The 20,546-nt window shown below is 41.4% G+C and overlaps 1 protein-coding gene across 3 annotated transcripts in view; it reads left to right on the top strand.

The window, feature by feature from the left end:
• Nucleotides 1-20,546, top strand: part of SYT16 (synaptotagmin 16) — a 71,891-nt gene that overhangs the window by 27,220 nt on the left and 24,125 nt on the right. For 2 of the 3 annotated variants that reach the window (XM_075282761.1, XM_075282763.1), the window contains exons 1-2: nucleotides 8,484-8,607; nucleotides 12,871-13,434. In XM_075282761.1, the coding sequence (XP_075138862.1) occupies nucleotides 12,933-13,434 (502 nt within the window). In that variant the 5' untranslated portion in view covers nucleotides 8,484-8,607; nucleotides 12,871-12,932. Of the gene's footprint in view, nucleotides 1-8,427; nucleotides 8,608-12,870; nucleotides 13,435-20,546 lie in introns of those variants that run through there. The other variant, XM_075282762.1, reaches the window with a different exon arrangement.

Genomic DNA, 20,546 nt, shown 5'->3' with positions numbered 1-20,546 from the left:
ACTTTGGTCTTCTTGTGGTTGATGGGTAGAGCCCATGTGGTGCTGAATTTTTCCAGCACTGTAAGGCTGTCTTGGAGGTCTTTCTCGGTGGGGGACAGGAGTAGGAGGTCGTCGGCGTATAGCAGGAACTTCACCTTACGGTCGTTCAGGGTGAGGCCTGGAGTTGGTGAGGCCTCCAGAGCTGTAGCCAGTTCATTGATGTAGATGTTGAAGAGCGTTGGGCTCAGGCTACAGCCTCCTATTCCACTCTCTAGGAGTTTCAGGAGCAAACCCGGGTGCCATACTGAATCAAATGCCTTCTTAAAATCTACGAAGTAGACGAATATCTTGCCTCTTTTGGTGTTCTGGACGTGGGTCTTGCTGAGGCTGTGCAGGGTGTAGATATGGTCTGTGGTGCGGTGGTTTGGCATGAACCCTGCTTGACTCTTGCTGAGGACCCCGTGTTGTGTGAGGAAGGTGAGGTTTCTGTTATTGATGATGCTGTTGAATAGTTTCCCCAGCGTGCTGCTGGTATGCTTTTCTGCTCCCTTTTCTGCTCCTATTAATGGCTCCTACAAAGCAGCATGTTGGGCACGAGATACTCCCTTTAAAATTAATGGTTGGTACATGGGATTGCTAAATTAATAGCCCCATATGCCTCACATACACCCCATGACATCATTATAATGACAAAATGAAGGCACTGATCAGCTGATCTCTACGGGTCCTGTTCTCAGCACTCCCATAGCTTTTTAACTGTGGCCACAGCTGCTGAGGGGGAAATGTAGCATTACATGGTGACCATGCAGATGAACAGTCATTCACGTAATACAAGGACGACTCCAGTCTGCCAAAACAAAAGCCATTCTCCCAGGGTGGCTCTCAAGTGTGACTCTTCAAGACTCAAGCTCATGCCAGATAATGATCGTACTCTTACCTTATATTCATTATGTTCTTTATATAACAATCAGACAAGAAATGCTTTTTTTTCCTTCGTCAGCCCCTATTATCAGATGTACACGCACATGAGTCACACGCGGGGTAATTATGTGATTTACGTAATTAAATCATTTCATCAAATTACAATAGATCCTGGCTCTACAGAGCGTTGGTGAACCTTTGTGCACATAGCGGGGAATTGCTCAAATAACAGTCCTGTAATATAATGTTATTGATTTCCCGACCAGATTAGAACATGCTAGACTGCAAAAGAATTCAGATTCTCATGGATTTACTGCAAATTTGTCAGCAGGAAAGCAACATAAAATAGGGGTGCCTACTCATGCTGGGGCTTCGCTCCAGAGACCACCACTAACTGCAGACAGAGTGGGAGATGTCACTCAAAAAATATGGGTGGAGCTTGGTGGCAGTTAGGGGCGATTATCTGGAGTAGAGAGCGACGCCCTGACAAGAGAGTACATACCACTAAAGCCATCTCCAGCTCATTTGCATCAGCATAAAATAGTGATTTTCATGAAAATGGAGCTGCAATGAAGATTAAGAAAGCCATTTTTGGAAAGTGTACAAACGGTACTACAATTTACTGTCATTAGTGTAATACCAATTTTCCTGCTGACAGACTCCTTTTAAGAAGCACAGTAACCTGTATGGGGAGCAGATGTTTGACGTTGAGTGAAATATATACATTGAACATAGGTCTGATGTTTCTTAGAGAAAAAACTGTGTGACAGGTGGTGAAAGTGTCTTGTACATGTGCATTAGCTGGACCCTAGACATAAGTTTCCAGTAGAAGTCAATGACCTTTTTAGTTGCAACGCTCTTAAACTTGATGGTTGTTCGTCGTTGCCTGAAAATATAATGGCTTAAGGACTAAAATGAAGAATGTGTCAGGGTATACTTGTGACTCAGGACCATAGCATACAGAGAGCTGGCGGGTCATGTGCCCCAAGTGGTGGGTGCTAAGTACGGTGCCAGTAAACCATTCTACCATGGGCAAGGTATTGAGATACAACGCTAGAATATTGAACGGGCTCCTCTCGGGTGACGCAAAGCTTAGCTATGACTGTGCGGTAACTTGTGATAGGTTGTCAGTCTCAGCTGCCATTGTGACTCTCTAATGTCCAAGAACAGAACATTTAGCAATTATAACAAACTCTGAATTGGAAAATATCATTGAAGGTATTTAGTGTCTTTTGTAGAGGGGAATTATTTCTGCACTATATACGAGGCCAATTGGAGCTGGTTTATTATCTGAGCTTTCCATCAGCTCATTGTGTATAATCAAAAGACTTAAAGAATCAGGCGGCGGTTAAATAACCGCGGCAGGCGTCTCGTTTAGATGGCCGCGTCTGTGAATACTAAGCACCAGTCATCCCTTTGAATGTGTGCTATATTGGATGCATAAAATATTAGAGGGAACTATTAACAGATTAAATAAATGTTGCGGACAGACGGTGCATGTAGAAAAGAAATAATGTGTTGTGTAGGTTGATGTTTTTCAGCACAGACTGCTTCCTTTGAAGATGAAGAAAACATAACCTCATAAATATATATACCAGTATATATATATATATATACCAGTATATATATATATATATATATATATATATATATATATATATATCTAGAGCCAAGTCACATTATTATGGCCACCAGCTAATATCCTGAGTAACCACCATGTGCAGCATGAACGGCAGCTGGGAGTGACTCAGTAAGATGCTGGTAGGTTGTCTCAGTAAGATGCTGGTAGGTTGTCTCAGTAAGATGCTGGTAGGTTGTCTCAGGTATTTGGAGCCATACAGTCTGCAGTGCATCCAACATTTTCTGGAGGGTGAGGGGGAGCATCCACAGAGCAAATATGATGATCAAAGTGGTCCCACAGATGCTCAGTTGGGTTTGAGTCTGGGGAAATAGGTGGCCAGGGAAATACTTAGACGTCTTGGTCATGCTCTTCCAACCATTGTCAGACATTTCTCGGCTAATGACACAATGCCACATTATCTTCCTGGGAAGATTCCATCTGTCCCAGGGAAGACAAACAGCATGTAAGGGTGTACATGGTTTGACAGAATGGGTTCATACCCAGATCAGTACAGAGTGACTTCCACATTCTTACACACCTATATTCATCTGTTTCATAGAGAAGAAAATGTGACTCATCAGAGAAGGCAACTCTTTGTGGGGGACCAATTTGATACTGACCTGCAATTTATAGCCTTCCCAATGTTGATGGCATTTATGCAGTGATCATCTATCTGCTTTGAAGCCCCATACACAGTAGGGTTTGCTGAGACACACATCTGGCTGCCCCTGGTTAATTTTTACAGTGAGTTGACCCGCTGTAGCTTGTCTGTCTACCCTTGAGGACCTTTGTAGATGTATCAATAAAGCTTCTGAATTCCTGAAAAGGGGATGTATAACTCTATGGAATCCTAATATAGCTACATGCAATGCAGATCTGTAATATAACTATGAGCTCCTGGACCAAACACTGAGCTGGGATGTGGACTTCAGTATCATAGTGATTAGAGATGAGCGAACATTGTTCGGATCAGCCGATCCGAACAGCACGCTCCCATAGAAATGAATGGAAGCACCTGGCACACAGACTTTGCCGGCGGCCGGCCGCTTAACCCCCCGCGTGCCGGCCGCTTCCATTCATTTCTATGGGAGCGTGCTGTGAGCATGCTGTTCGGAACGGCTGTTCCGAACAGTGTTCGCTCATCTCTAATAGTGATCTATGACACTAGGACTTCCGATGGGACTACTGTCTTTGATTACAGCCATGCAGCCAAGGGCATAGCTATAGGGGTTGCAGTGGTAGAAATTGCTACCAGACCCCGGATCTTGAGTTGGCTTAAAGTCATCTCTACAACATAATAAGACTCCAGTATTTTAGCTAGCACATGATAAGTGAGAACCCCATTACAGATTTTGCATTGGGGTCCAGAAGTTCAAGTTACGCCTCTGCATGCAGCTGTGTACTAGGGAACCACATAGCCTACATGGATCCAGATGGAGTCTATATCCACATGGGTCAGCCCTATGCATAAGGAAAAAACAATATTTAAGTAATCAAGACTAACTTATGTTTCAGACGACATCCTTGGTAGGTTTGAGAGTAAGTAAGAACCCGCTGTTCCAAATAATCGTTGAAAATTGCAGTAGTGATTGAAAAATAAATGTGTCTTGTAAAATGTACATGTATGGCAAATCATAGTGTTTCAGGCATTCTATGGCCATATACAATGGGCTTTGTAGGATCTGAAATGCCACGTAAGCGATTATTTTGTCACTTAGCTATGTGATAATTACTGCTGGTACTGCAGATGGCTCTGGATGCCTCTCTGCCCAGCCATCCTGATAACATGGATACAATGTAGCACACAGTGTGGGTGTGCGAGTGGGTGTGAACATTTGATCGAGCCTTGCTGCTAATCACCGACTTACTTTCTCTGTATGGTTTCCTTAAGAACTTCTTCCTACGCAGCAGCCCCTCCCCAATCCTCTATGCATGTACAATCATAATGATCTGGTAATGAAAAATGTCTTTTGTGCTAGTGGGAAAATAATAGCTTGTTGCGCACATATAGAGGGTGCAATTAATTAAGGTAATAAGGCATAATATTTTGTCACTTTGTACCAAACATTTGCATGAAGTAAGGATGCTGAGACAATTATTTGACGCTGTATCAAGGGGGGAAGCACAAACACGCAGACTCCAGAGGTCTGGTATAAAGAGCACTGCAGCTGACTATATAATATCACATACAGAAAGCGGATTTCTAGAACTCCGGGGGCATAACTATGGCTGAAGACTCAAGAATGTGACTATGACATACCAGTAAAGGATTTACGTAACAGATACCTGTAGGCACAAAATACCTAAAGGGAGGTAGGGTTACAGTAGTATCTGAAATTATCCACAGGATATTGTGCCCAAATATTTCCTCCATATCTTTTCAATGTCACCATATCATACAGCTCTCAAAGTCTAGATCCTTTAGATTCTGTCTTGTAGGACGTTTCTGTGTGAGATTATTATTCACAAAAATGTTATTATTTGAGCTCTACATAAATCTGTTACTTTATAGCACCTATGTTTTCTGGATAACAATATGGCATTATCATTTAGTACTGTGCTATGTATTCTTTTGGATTTGGATGTGAAACCCTTACTACCAGGCTATATTTATGAACAGTTATTTATAAAAATTCTGCTGAGGGATAATGGTAAAAAAAAAGACTTTTATTCTATATGCAAGGCCTGTCTACCATGATTGATTGCTGTAGTTACACATTCTGCAGTGTAATCTCTCCCATAGTAGTGTGATTGACATTATGGAGGGGGTCATTGCAATCACCTCCCAATGGATAATGTAGAGAATGTCTGAAGTTTCAGCACATCTATGAACTCTCATACATGCATCCCAACTCTCCCTTCTCCTGGCTATACATGGTAAAGCTGGGTATATTAGCTCAGGCTACATGAGCACACTGCGCATGCGCCAGGAGATGGGGAAGCTGGTGTACATGGGCAACTATGGCTATGATTACAACATGGAATAGGTGACTATTTAAGCCCTTAAAAGTAAATTTTTAGCATTACACCAAAGTTTGAATTTTATACTTAGGGATCATGTTTGTAAACCACAGGTTCCCTTTAAATAAATGAATGACAAGTTATTCTAAATCTTCTGTTACAAAACTATACATATTGGTCTGCTCATCTCCTCCTCTCTATAACATGTTGCCAGTCCAGGCGTTTGCCATGTGACAGGTTCCCTTTAAATGCATGCACTAGATCTGCATATCTTGTCCCCTGTCACATGATAAACATAAGTATACACCATTATATATCTCAGGGTATGTATGTAGAATCCACCTAGAGGGGAAGGGTGCACTTCATCCACAGTTTTTACAATTTGCATTAATCCAGAAATAGTTATATAACGCTACTTTCTGCTGTTGGTCTGAACTGATGTCACATTGTGGGAAAGTAACTTGAGATTTGAGAGTGTGGCTATTAATTAATAGCAGACGATGTAGGTGTTAATAATGAGAGCAAACACATATTCCCATGTGACTTCACTGTCATCTGATCAGGGTGAGCCAGACACTGATGCAATCTGTCTGCTCATTTCACTGTCAGCTTCTTTGCTGACAAATAACTCCTTAATACGTTCCAAACATACAGAATTTAAAGGGATATCGCAGCCGGGACAGAACCCTTTAAATCTGGGTAATCCAGTACATTCTTATAATAGTAAACTAGTGATTTCTGCTGCACAGAAACAATATAATGTAATCCTTTGTATGCTTTCATTTGGACATAACTGTAAAAGCAAAATGAAATTTCTTTTAAGACCTGTTACAAAATTGCTTCATTTTTTATGCATTGTGAGTTATGAGAATACAAAAGTTAGTTGTGGAGGAGTACATAGCCTTTCAATGGGATTGTATGCTCATATTGTCATGAAGTTCAAGTGCATCTCATACAACTTCATGGTTTCTTTGTGTTATATTTTCTATAAAAATGGAATTCTTACAGTATAATACATCCGGCCTTCACCTCTGCACCACTTCTTCATTATGATGATAGGAGGGAAAACACATTGTAAAAAGACTTGTTTACTTAAAGGGTTTCACTACTTAATCTCCACTGATATGTGCGAGATGATGTAAATCTGCAGGTAGGTCAGGGCTGATAACCCCTGAAGATTTACTTACTGTTCATCTAAAATTACAGAAATGACTCATTGTAACACGTCACTGCAGTGGTGTAACTAGGAATGTCGGGGCTCCGTGGTGAACTTTTGACATGCCCCCCCCCCCAAGACCAACGCCGAAGAGCCCTCCCGACCCCCTCATCCCCCAGCATTCCAGAGCGCTCTATTATGCCCCACAGTGGCCCCTGCACACAGTACTATGCCCCATAGTGGCCCCTGCACACAGTATTATGCCCCATGGTGGCCCCTGCACACAGTATTATGCCCCATAGTGGCCCCTGCACACAGTATTATGCCCCATTGTGAACACCCATGAACAATTATTACAGATTAAAATATTACAGATTAATATACTCTGGGGTATTTTCAGACCCCAGAGTATATTAATCAGAGACCGAGAGGGGATACCAACATAAAAAATATTTTTACTTACCTCTCCCTGGCTCCACTGCACTCCTCGGTGGTGTTGGCCATCTTTAATGATGTCAGGGATGTCACAGAAGTAGGCTCAAAGCCTGTCTAGAACCTGGAGAGGTAAGTAACACTGTTTTTTATGTTCCCTCACCTCTCCTGGGACTCCGATCATTATGCTCGGAGGTCTGAAAAGACCCCCCCCCCAGTATAATAATAATGTTTGTGGGGCCCGCGGCGCCACTTAATGATCCCGGCCCCTGCACATTCTGCTGAGGTTTTTTGAGCCAAAGCCAGGGGTGGATTGAGCCAAAGGCAGAAGCATAAGATCTTCCTATACCTTCCCCATTTCTGTTGTAGCTATTCTTGGCTTTGTCTCAAAAAAACTGCAACAAAATCTGCAATAAAAAAAGCTGCATTAAAGCAACGTGGGGCCTGAACCTTAAACAGGTCCTAGTACCCTCTTAGGAGCTAGAAAATAGTTCAGCTGTGAGTTACAAAACATAAGGTTATCACTTGTGCTCAAGCTGTAGACTAGAAAACATTCTTTTACCTGATTTGATGACCTTTGAAGCTACAACAGCATGTTATGTAAGTCATTGAGTTGCCGTAACCATAGTCCAAGTTATCTGAAAGTATTTATTTTAGGTCCCAAGCACATAGCAAAGGATATGTGCTGCAGTACCATACTACAGTATGGTTATATTCAGACCATGCATGAGTCCTTGCAGAGGACTGTCAAAGATGGACATCAACAGTCTAAAACAACTAAAACTCTTCATTTAGTTGGCACTAGACATAAATGGCTAAGATTCCTCACAGAGCAGAAGGACTTGTGTCACATCCCTCTTTTAGGACTCCATAATTATGGTATATTTTGGCAGAATTAGGTAGGGTTCACACTACCATTGTTGTCCGCTCAAAAGGTGTCTGTTTAAAAAAACAAAAAAAAAACCGGACACCTGTCATAACAAACACAAACAGACAGTAACTGATGGCTATCAGTTACTGTCCGTTATATGTCCGTGCCCATAGACCTCAATGTTAAAAAAAAACAATGAACACTTGTTGTCCGTTTTTTGAAACGGACAGAAAAGTCCTACAAGTAGGATTTTTTTGTCCGTTTAAAAAAACGGACATGGTTCTAAAAGGACACAAGATAAATTCCCATTGAAATGAATGAAACCTGCAAACGGACCAGATAGTGTCTGTTGCTAAAATCTTGTATGGACAATAGCCATGGACACTGCTGAGCAGACACCAACGATAGTGTGAATGCCCCCTTAGTTTTATGTCCCTCAGCTATTGCAGCTATCTCCATCAATAATACCATGTATTTTTTTCCTAGTCACCCCGGAGGCCATTGGTTTTCTGTCTGCAGTGGGCGTATTCATTGTTCTTCTAGCAATTCTTTTCCTCCTTATAAATAAGAAGTTGTGTTTTGAAAAAATTGGGGATTTCCCATGTTTGGACCAACGTGGGAGAAGAAAAAGGCCAAAAGAAAAATCTGGAGTTCTGCAAGGACTTGGTAAGTTTTGCTTTGCTGAGACTTAGTACTGGAAGCTTTATTAGATTCTTATCATAGTTCTTCTTATATGTCTTAATAAAAACATAAAGAAAGTCAATGTAAAAAGTGTCCTAGTTAGTGTGTTGGTTAGCTAACACGTTCCTTGTCTTCTCTACAGTCATTGATGTTCTGTATATATCACTGCATGCTTTCTGATACATGTGAGTGAAGCTGCGTAAAACTGTGTACATGTGCTTTGTGTATGCTGATAATATATATGGCGCTTTTCTAGATTTTATAATTACTTTACTATTAATCTTCATTTACTCTTATATGTAAACTACAAGGTTCACATTTATTGAACCTGTATTATATTTAAAGAGGACCTTTCACCACTTGGGGCACATGTGGTTTTATATACCGCTAGAAAGCCGACAGTGCACTGAATTGAACTGCGCACTATTGGCTTTCCCGTTCTATGCCCCCGCTGAAGAGCTATTGGTGCCGGTATCGTAGCTCTTCACTGTCAGAAGGGCGTTTCTGACAGTCAGTCAGGAACGCCCTTCCTCACAGCAGCGCCTATAGCGCTGTACTGTGAGAGCGGTGAGGAGCGCCCCGTTCCCTCCTGATAGTGCTCGTCCATAGACGAGTACTGGGGGGGGTGTTGTGACATCATGTTCCTTGGTCACGTAGCCTGTTCACAGCTGGTCCCATTCATGATAAGAGATTGAGTTGCGATGCCTAGTTTTATACAAACATGGCTGCTTTCTTACAAAACGGTGGCGCCCCTGTCCATGGGCTGTATCAGGTATTGCAGTACAGCTCCATTGTAGGGAGGGGGGCTGAGTTGTAATGTATTTACTTATTTAGTGCTAACATATACCTGCAGTGCTGTACAGACATTGTCATCACTCATACCAGCCCTTGACCTGAAGGGGATTCACAATCTAATTTCCTTTTCTCAGACACAATCTGAGGTGGATTTCATAGGATGGAAGTTTTCCAAATAGTATGTTTTTAGAGCATTGGGGTAAATAAGGGAGGATATACCCATGTCACTGTCGTCCTTAGTCAGATTTGAACCAAGGACCCCAACCCTGCAATGCAATAGTACTAACTGCTGTGCTGCACAGCTATACACAACCTACATGCAACCAGTCCAACCACATGTTGGACTGTTTGTACAAGTCATCTATCCTTGGGCAACGCCAGTAAGATACAGAAAACAGATTATCTACTAAACCTACTAGTAGCCTACTTTGTATGAGTATTACTGTATGATTACTTTCATTCAATAAAGGCTTGTATAAATCTTGTTTCGATATCTTCTTCGCTACCTAGTCTTCTTTGCATGTATCTTTTGCACGTGTCATATTTAACAATCAACTCTTGTTGCAGATTTTTTTGCTATCTGTCTGCCTTGTGTCATTATAATGTAAATGTTCTTAACATCTGTCAATTGTACTAAGTTTGCTTTCCAAGTTTTGGGACCCTTGATGTCTATATTGTCTTCCTGTCGTGGCGTCTGAGTAGTTCACCTTAACGTACTTTCGTCAAGAGGCAGTGAGTCTGTTGTTCCTTATTCTTTGTATGTATGAATACTTGCTGTGCTGGGCTCAGGGTCTCTTTGCTGTCAGAGGGATCTATTCTATATTCCAGCGTTAAAAAAGTATAATTTATTAGAAAGCAATAAAATGCCCAAAGCACTAATATTACTGTATTTAGAAAATGAAGTAAAAATTAGAAAGTAAATACAGGAACATTTAGTAGAAAACCAGTGCAGAAGCAAACCATTACTGTATGATGTGCCATAGGAATCATAGAGATGAACATCTGTGCAAAAATTTAAAGCAAGAACATTTTTAATTAAAGAGAAGTTGATCTTTTAATAGGGACCTTTCACCTCCTCCACCATCTTCATCTCTTCGCATCCTTCAATACCTATTAAAAGATGCGAAGAGTTGTTTGTGGTGAAAGGTCCTCTTTAAGCTCACCATACATTTTAGAGGTCAGGTGAAATTTTCAGTTTGTAGCTCTCTTATGACATTCCCATCACCCATGTTCTAAATGGGTATAGGAGTCGGAGCTACCGCCAGATACATCAGACAGTGGCCTGCCTTCCGTAAAACCTAATAAAATGAGCAGGTTGATATCCAAGAACATGATCCTTTTCGCCTTGACAGTTGTTGCTCAGGGTTGAATTGGGAGCCCCACATACACTTTAGATAGTTGACTGGTTCAACCAACATCATTCTAACATGCATGGTTAGCTTTGTCCCATGATATTGTTTACTGGAAATCCCATGATATATGCATGATTCAGGCACTTCATGGTACCAGCAGCAGGAGTATTGTTATAAAGCCAGAACTCATCTATATAGATGACATATATATGGTGGTTTATAACACTACATGCCTGTTGTAGTAGTTAGTAGGCTGGCCCTTCTTTGATCCAGAGCTTCTCTCTGTTTTCAACATTTATGTAGCCCAGATAGGAAATTTTATATTGAATTTGCTCATTGGCCTTCAATTTCTAAATGAATCTCTTGTACAATGTAGTCTTATAATATATTGTAGTGTAATAATTTTGGAGCATCTTTTAGGGCACTGCATTGTGTCATTAGCCTATTATTCTTACTGGAAATGTACAAACAACTAGCCTGTTACCACTTGTCAAGGAAGTGTGTCCTTACACAGTCTGATTCGGTCAGCATTGACTGGTCAGGGTCAGACTGTGTATGGACATGCCCCATTGAATGGTTGTTCCCAATTGCCAATTTATTTAGACAGACCTTAGAGCAATGAAGGAGAAAAAACAAAGTGTCAAGTTCTAATATAAAATACTTCTGTATTTCCAGATTGTTATTTTATTGGAAAAGAAATAAAGCAGTAAAATGACTGAAGTACTAAAACAGATAATTCAGAAGAGCCGACAGATGTTCTCTGAATGAGTCTCTGTCAGCCTGAAGGCTTAGAGATAATGACAGATACATATGATGTGGTATGAGAAAATGGATTGCTAGCTAAGTAGCTGGAAATAGTTCACATACAGGGACTTAGTGTAATAATTTTGCCCAGTGTAGTCATAGCTTTATATTCGGAAAGTTAGTAATATACACCCCATGACTAGGCATTGCAGATTACAGGGGGCGCCTTCAAAATACCACTTGGATGTGCTGCCCTGGCCCCCATCCACCCTGCTCCCATACGTGTTACCCCACCACTAACCCCACCTGTAAGAAACACACACTCACAACCAGGGATGGACTTATTTGGCCACAGCAGCCGTATTTATTGACAAACAACATAAAGTAAACAACATAATTAGCAATAATAAAATTACTATAAATAACATAACATTAACATAAATTAACATAAATAACCTGGGTAAGAGCCCTTGGCGCTACAAAGATTCCGAAACCACCGGCATGGCGCTACCATAACCACATACACTTACCGCCAGCTGCGACTACCGGCTGAGCAGCACCATGATTAAAGATGAACCCCTTCTTCCATGTACCAGCTCACAGGGCTAAGACCCTGTAACCATTCAGTGAGCGCCAGGCCATCAACCATTGATTAATTACCACAGAATGATTAAGGTGGAGCCTACCATTGACTCCACCTTATTTCTCACCAAAATTGACCACCAACTCCAAGGACTCCACCCGCAACGGCTACCGCGACATCATAACCTGCGAAAGAAAGAACAAAATTACCACATCCTAACAAAAGGAAGGGAGGGACAACCTTCGACTATGCCACGCAGCTCACGAGTGACTGTTTCTCAGTCCGTGCGGCATAGTTGAAACAGGCCCAACTAAACGCATTTATCCCCCCTACTGCCCCGCCCCTAGTCATGTTCTCTGCTCTCTACGGAGCGCCGCTCCCGTCATACTGTCCCCTGCCGTGACAATGCTTACATTATATTGTAGGGGGTCATATGTTTGTAGGAGCAGAGCAGGGTCAGTCCTTGCCCCCGGGAGTCAGAGAGGCAGTCATGGGGGATTAGAATATATATTACTAACTTTCCTCCCCCACACACACATATAAGCCATTTAAAACCTTTTAAGAAAACATGGCTGGATAGATGTTTGCTAATCTACAAAAAGCAAGGTAAAATATTAGGTCAGGATTATGTAATAAAGTTGGAATTTAACATATAAAGTTTAGTGTGCAGTGTAGGTTAGTATACAGGATGTCATACAATATGTGATACAAAGAGGTATAATATGTACTCCTACAACAGAAAACCCCTTAATTTCAATAATGCTTATTCTGTAGCTCACGGACTTAAAATTGTGGAGATCAAGCAAATTTGAATACCCGATAAACAAATTCTGGTCATGGTTTTAGACATGGCTGGCCAGAATTTCTTCCAGCCGGTTTCTTCTTGGATATCTCGCATGTGTGAAGCTGTTCATCTTACTGGAGGTCCCACATCCAACCCTGCAACTAATTTAACAAAAGCAGAATCAGGAACTATTAGTGAGCAAAGTTCAGAACTAAATAATTATGATCACGACCTTGACGACTATCCTGAAGAAGAATTTTTGAATGAGAACCCACCACTAGTTCATACCTCAGATGCTGAGTCCTGGACATCTGGAGAAGAGGAAACCAATAACCTGGAACAGCAAGGTCAGGCCGGTCCAGAAACAGTGGAAGATAATGAAGAACCCCAACACCATGAAGCATCAAGGTCAATCCCTAAAATCAAAGAGGATGATTCCTTGCTAGAAACGCTCTCATCAATCCCAGATGATGAAGATTATGTGAATGATCAAATAAGAGCTCTATTGAGGGACATTGAAACACCAACTTGTAGTTCTGTAGGAACAATTAATGGTAAGAAACTTTTCAGGTAAGACCTTCGTCATTCTTCTGGCCAACCTCTTCTTTGACACCTTTTTGTCTGCCTTGGAGTTAGTCTGGTTGATGCAGTTACATCTCTGGAAGCTATTTTTCCAAATAATTCTCTCTAAAATGTTTATCTGCTGCAGATTCAAAGTACATGATAATGCTTTGGTTCATAATTGCCATACAATGGACATATTATTTTTGTACATAGATTGAACTCTTTGGTACTCTACTTGTAATGTCATGTATCATAAAAAACTAATTTGGGGGCAACACGGTGGCTCAGTGGTTAGCACTGCAGCCTTGCAGTGCTGGAATCCTAGGTTCGAATCCCTCCAGGAACAACACCTGCAAGCAGTTTGTATGTTCTCCCCGTGCTTGTATGGATTTCCTCTCATTCTACAAAGACATACTGATAAGAAAAAAGAAATGTACGTTGTGATCCCTATATGGGGCTCACAATCTACATTTGTTTTAAAAATAACCCAAAAAACTAATTTGAATACAATACTAGTTCCCAAATTTCCTGGTGTAAGACTTCTCATCACTTTTGCAAATGAGATGGATTAATGTTATTCTGTCCCAAGGTGTTTGGTAAAACAGTCAACAAACCGTCCAGGTTAGACTATAGTTCTAGGAAAGAATCAAGAATGTTCTACCACATTCACAAATTTTCTTAAGAAAGAAATGGTAGGAATAGAAGTCCCCTAAAGCTGAGTAAAGTTTTTAGAGGTTTCCCCCCATGATTAGCAGGAAACTGTGGAACAGAAGTTGATTCTTTTAAAAATGGATGGTATTTTAGATTGACTTTCCGAGTTACTTGTTTTAGAAGAATTATGCAATGTAGAAATTACAAAGTTGATAGTAAATTTCCATAAAGGAGTATCCAGAACTACAATATTGATTGATTGATTAATTGATAATCAATTACAATTGATTATCCCTAGGCTCAGTCATCGTTATCAGATTGGTGCAGGACCAACACCTGCCACGTCAACTGATCGAATGGACAAGTTCCCCTTAACTATTTTACAGCACAAGTCTATACCTTTGGTAGTGGCTGTGCCTGATGTTGCAGGGTTGTGTGATCCAAAATTTCCTGGTTCGACTGGTGAATTGCCAATCTGAAAATTCTTTTAACAGGACACCTTGTCCAAAATTATGGACGACAAATGTATTTAATGGACAAATGAATCATAAAGTATATCATCATAAATCATAAGTAGGACATATCTATAGTTCAACAAACTGGTATGAAGACATTACCAGCATTTACTGTAAGCTGTTAAAAATGGTAATAACTCGACCAAGTACCACCAGCCTAAAAAAAAACATAGAAACACCTTTTATTTTCATGCACAGTAGAAAAAGTTTACAGACTGTCCTGGACGGTTGGCAACCTTGGCAACCCTGGCAGCAGACTCTTTCCCATTGACATTTAAAGAGTAAGTAAGCTTTCAAACAACATTTGATTTTCTGGCAGAATTTGTGATATTAATACATTTTGTAATATACTTTATTAATTAATTGTGGCTCCTGTTCATGAAATTCTCTGCTCCTTTATTCTTTCCCTTGTTTCTCTGTTGAGCGTTGAAATCTATAATCCAGAAAAAGGTAGTGATTCAGCACCCAGTCTAGTGTCGACTTAAAAAAATTACTTTTATTACACCATTTAAAATTCTAAAATGACAAGAAACCAGTGAAAAAATAGTAGAAAAAAAAGACACAGCACTTACATATAGATGTTTCTTGGATTACATGGAACAATAGATTACACGAAAAAAGCCTTAACCGCCTACGCGTTTCAGGGTCAGAGCCCCTTCCTCATGGTGTAATAAAAGTAATTTTTTTAAGTCGATACTAGACTGGGTGCTGAATCACTACCTTTTTCTGGATTGTCTAATAGTACCTGTACCGGCAGGGTTCATAGTTTTTCGTGCACCAGTTACAGTGAATCGAATAGACCTTCACACACATAGGAACCACAGGAAAGACGAGGGCTGTGAAATACAACTTTGTTAGTTGAAATCTATACACTGCTTTCACTAGGGGTATGAATGCAGGGTCTCTTATATAACGCAGGACAGCTGAAACAGATATATCTCAGGCATTATAAAACCTATAACAGTGCTCTAGTTATTCTGGTGTCATGTGAAAAATGAGATTCTCAGCTTTCATGTGACACCAAGATTACAGCCCTACTTGCATTATTTCCTGAAATGTCATAAGTTGAAAACACATTTGGCATGGGGAGCAGCTGCTTGTATATATGCCAGTCCTTACTTGGAAATAATAAATAATTGCAGGATTTCACAGAAAGGAGCCAAAATTCATTAATACAGTATGCTGGTAAAAATGTATGAATGACTCAAATCATGCCAGAAAATCAAAAGTAGTTTGATCGTTTAGTTAAGGAGAAGGTGGCTGCACTTTTGTGCTTGTGAATAAGTGTCAAGGATGGCTAGACATGTATAGTATAGCAGGTTAGGGAGGAAGAACTGCCTATCCATGTATTATGTGGTCAGCCATTGATTTGATTGGGTGATGTGTAATACTACATGCGGATAGAGGAGAGCTTGACTTCATTAAACATCCCTTATTATATTATTTTATATTACCTTCTAATGTAAAGTTACACCTGTTAGCTGTTCTGAATTTCCTGGGGCAGCCATCATTTTTAGGAACTGTTCTGGTAAATTTGTTATGAGGGGTTTGGCTTAAAACTCCCCACCTCAAAGATAGTAGACCCGGTCATTTTAGGGGCAAGCCGTGATGGTGCATGCCCCAATAGCCTTTTGGTTGTTAGGACATGCTGGTAATTGTGGTCATACCACCAGTCGAGAACTTCATGTTGAATAAACTCATGATGTAGGATCCTAATGGTTTGGCTAATAATTACCTATTTTATCTCTGTGTATGAAGCAGTATACCGGTAATTGATCTTTATCTAAATATATATATAATATATATTCTCTTTCTTACCTTGGCTGGGATGTTTTGTCTTACAGAATAATCATATTTCCGGTAGATTAATAGACTGTTATGTCCACAAGTCTTTCGCACTGACTGACCCATTTTCTATCATTTACAATGGCAGCTTGTAAGATAAGTTGGCACTAATGGAAAGTTATGTTGAATGCTTTTTGTTTCCATGGAAACGGTTCTGATCACTTATTGTAGACATGGTTGTCAACGATGATGTAAGAGAGAAAATGGATAAATATCACTTAGAGAGCGCCGATTACACGCTACAACTGGCGTTCTCAAAAGACCGGCAGATTCTCACTAATTGATCTAAATGGCGATTATTTGTTTTTTTTTCAGTCCAGACTTTTAAGTTTAATAACTTAGACTTGAGAGTAGACTCTTCATATGGATTAAAGAGAAAGTTCAGGCTACCTCACTGACCTCATATTATTATATACTTATGTGCTCAATACTAAAGGGAGGCACAGAGGCCACCCATATGCAGTATGATTGGTGGGAGTCCGATCCTTGGGCCCCCAAGATCAGTCAGCTGGCAGGCCTTTCACAGTGGCATATGTACAAGTGTGATTTTGCCTGTTATGGTAGATCATCTCTGTTCACGGCTAAGGTCCCACATTGCGGAAATGCAACAGAAAAAAAAACGCTGCATTTTACAGTATCAGCAAAGCGATTCTGACTAGTCCCGTCCACGCATTGCAGAAAAAAAAGCCATAAAAAGCTGCATTTTTGAAAACCGCAGCATGTCAATTTTACCTGCGTAAAAGCTTGCAGTTTCCTTATAGATATAGTAAGGTAATAAAAAACACAATGAAAGATTCTGCAGAAAAAATTGTGACGCGTTTCCGCATGTAGAAGACGGAAAGCTGTCAGACCGGGTCCAGCTGTGAGTGCCGGTGAGCGTTTTTATGTTCTCCGCCGCGAAGCCGTTTTTTTTTAATAATAAAATGTCTGTCCTACACTCAAGGACTCCTAAGGGGATTTGTAAGATATAAAGCAGCGATCCTGTGTTCCATCCAACATTGCACGGTAGTGAGATGCGCAAGTACACTGGCACAGACACAGAATTGATGTCTTATTTTGCATGTAATTTTGTGTATAGTTGTTTGTGTATAATATAAAGATAGAAATAAAATTCACACAAGCCGTATGTGTCCTGCAGTGCATTACAGTACAGAATAATTTATCATTTAACTATAGTATTTTAGAATTGTGCCGTACACGCACAGATGTAGCAGAGCTGAGTTTGCCATCTCATCATGGTGCCCAATGTATCTATGCCTTTTATACAGTTATATCTGCTGTGTGCAAAGAAAATGGTTAAGTGTAACTTCAGCTCTGCTACACTTGTGTTGTATAACAATGGCTGCATTTACATAGACTTACATGATAACCTGTACACATGACTGACAGCCCTCTGATTATCAGATTCTTCTGCCTCTCCAGAATTTTTTGATTCTCAGCTTACACGGTGAGGCAATGGCTGTGTGTGGGAGTACATTTTCCTAACCTTGATTTTCAGCTGCCTACACATCATCATTGCCATGACTGTATTTATCCAATCTAGTAGTTATAGGACAGGCTTCAAAGTGTAACTCAATATTGCAGTATACATTTTCCCTGTGTATAGGGAAATACAGGATTCACTTTATGGCAGGCTATGATCTGGATATGTGGCTAAGTGACGACTGCAGATTGACACAATTTCAGTTACTTAGTACCCAGATGGCAGCGGAAAGCTAATATTACACAGTAATATTAAAATAATATTACACAGTCTTGTGTATACTTACTCATGGGGCCGTCTTGTAGTCCCCTGTCTTGTGTATACTTACTCACGGGGCCGTCTTTTAGTCCCCTGTCTTGTGTATACTTACTCACGGGGCCGTCTTTTAGTCCCCTGTCTTGTGTATACTTACTCATGGGGCTGTCTTGTAGTCCCCTGTCTTGTGTATACTTACTCATGGGGCTGTCTTGTAGTCCCCTGTCTTGTGGGTACTTACTCATGAGGCTGTCTTGTAGTCCCCTGTGTTGTGTATACTTACTTATGAGGCCGTCTTGTAGTCCCCTGTCTTGTGTATACTTACTCATGGGGCTGTCTTGTAGTCCCCTGTCTTGTGTATACTTACTCACGGGGCCGTCTTGTAGTCCCCTGTCTTGTGGGTACTTACTCATGGGGCCGTCTTGTAGTCCCCTGTCTTGTGTATACTTACTCATGGGGCTGTCTTGTAGTCCCCTGTCTTGTGGGTACTTACTCATGGGGCCGTCTTGTAGTCCCCTGTCTTGTGTATACTTACTCATGGGGCTGTCTTGTAGTCCCCTGTCTTGTGGGTACTTACTCATGAGGCTGTCTTGTAGTCCCCTGTGTTGTGTATACTTACTTATGAGGCCGTCTTGTAGTCCCCTGTCTTGTGTATACTTACTCATGGGGCTGTCTTGTAGTCCCCTGTCTTGTGTATACTTACTCACGGGGCCGTCTTGTAGTCCCCTGTCTTGTGGGTATACTTACTCATGGGGCTGTCTTGTAGTCCCCTGTCTTGTGGGTACTTACTCATGGGGCCGTCTTGTAGTCCCCTGTCTTGTGTATACTTACTCATGGGGCTGTCTTGTAGTCCCCTGTCTTGTGTATACTTACTCATGGGGCTGTCTTGTAGTCCCCTGTCTTGTGTATACTTACTCATGGGGCCGTCTTGTAGTTCCCTGTCTTGTGTATACTTACTCATGGGGCCATCTTGTAGTCCCCTGTCTTGTGTATACTTACTCATGGGGCTGTCTTGTAGTCCCCTGTCTTGTGGGTACTTACTCATGGGGCCGTCTAGTAGTCCCCTGTCTTATGGGTACTTACTCATGGGGCTGTCTTTTAGTCCCCTGTCTTGTGTATACTTACTCATGGGGCCGTCTTGTAGTCCCCTGTCTTGTGGGTACTTACTCATGGGGCTGTCTTGTAGTCCCCTGTCTTGTGTATAATTACTTAGGGGCCGTCTTTTAGTCCCCTGTCTTGTGTATACTTACTTATGGGGCCGTCTTGTAGTCCCCTGTCTTGTGTATACTTACTCATGGGGCTGTCTTGTAGTCCCCTGTCTTGTGTATACTTACTCATGGGGCCGTCTTTTAGTCCCCTGTCTTGTGTATACTTACTCATGGGGCTGTCTTGTAGTCCCCTGTCTTGTGTATACTTACTCATGGGGCCGTCTTTTAGTCCCCTGTCTTGTGTATACTTACTCATGGGGCCATCTTGTAGTCCCCTGTCTTGTGTATACTTACTCATGGGGCTGTCTTGTAGTCCCCTGTCTTGTGTATATTTACTCATGGGGCCGTCTTTTAGTCCCCTGTCTTGTGTATACTTACTTATGGGGCCGTCTTGTAGTCCCCTGTCTTTTGGGTACTTACTCATGGGGCTGTCTTGTAGTCCCCTGTCTTGTGTATATTTACTCATGGGGCCGTCTTGTAGTCCCCTGTCTTGTGTATATTTACTCCTGGGGCCGTCTTGTAGTCCCCTGTCTTGTGTATACTTACTCATGGGGCCGTCTTTTAGTCCCCTGTCTTGTGTATACTTACTTATGGGGCCGTCTTGTAGTCCCCTGTCTTGTGGGTACTTACTCATGGGGCTGTCTTGTAGTCCCCTGTCTTGTGTATACTTACTCATGGGGCCGTCTTTTAGTCCCCTGTCTTGTGTATACTTACTCATGGGGCCATCTTGTAGTCCCCTGTCTTGTGGGTACTTACTCATGGGGCTGTCTTGTAGTCCCCTGTCTTGTGTATACTTACTCATGGGGCTGTCTTGTAGTCCCCTGTCTTGTGTATACTTACTCATGGGGCCGTCTTGTAGTCCCCTGTCTTGTGTATACTTACTCATGGGGCCATCTTGTAGTCCCCTGTCTTGTGTATACTTACTCATGGGGCCATCTTGTAGTCCCCTGTCTTGTGGGTACTTACTCATGGGGCCGTCTTGTAGTCCCCTGTCTTATGGGTACTTACTCATGGGGCTGTCTTGTAGTCCCCTGTCTTGTGTATACTTACTCATGGGGCCGTCTTGTAGTCCCCTGTCTTGTGGGTACTTACTCATGGGGCTGTCTTGTAGTCCCCTGTCTTGTGTATATTTACTCATGGGGCCG

This window comes from Leptodactylus fuscus, chromosome 7 (genome assembly GCF_031893055.1).
Source record: "Leptodactylus fuscus isolate aLepFus1 chromosome 7, aLepFus1.hap2, whole genome shotgun sequence".
NCBI lineage: Eukaryota > Metazoa > Chordata > Amphibia > Anura > Leptodactylidae > Leptodactylus > Leptodactylus fuscus.
This window is presented reverse-complemented; position numbering and strand designations above follow the sequence as displayed.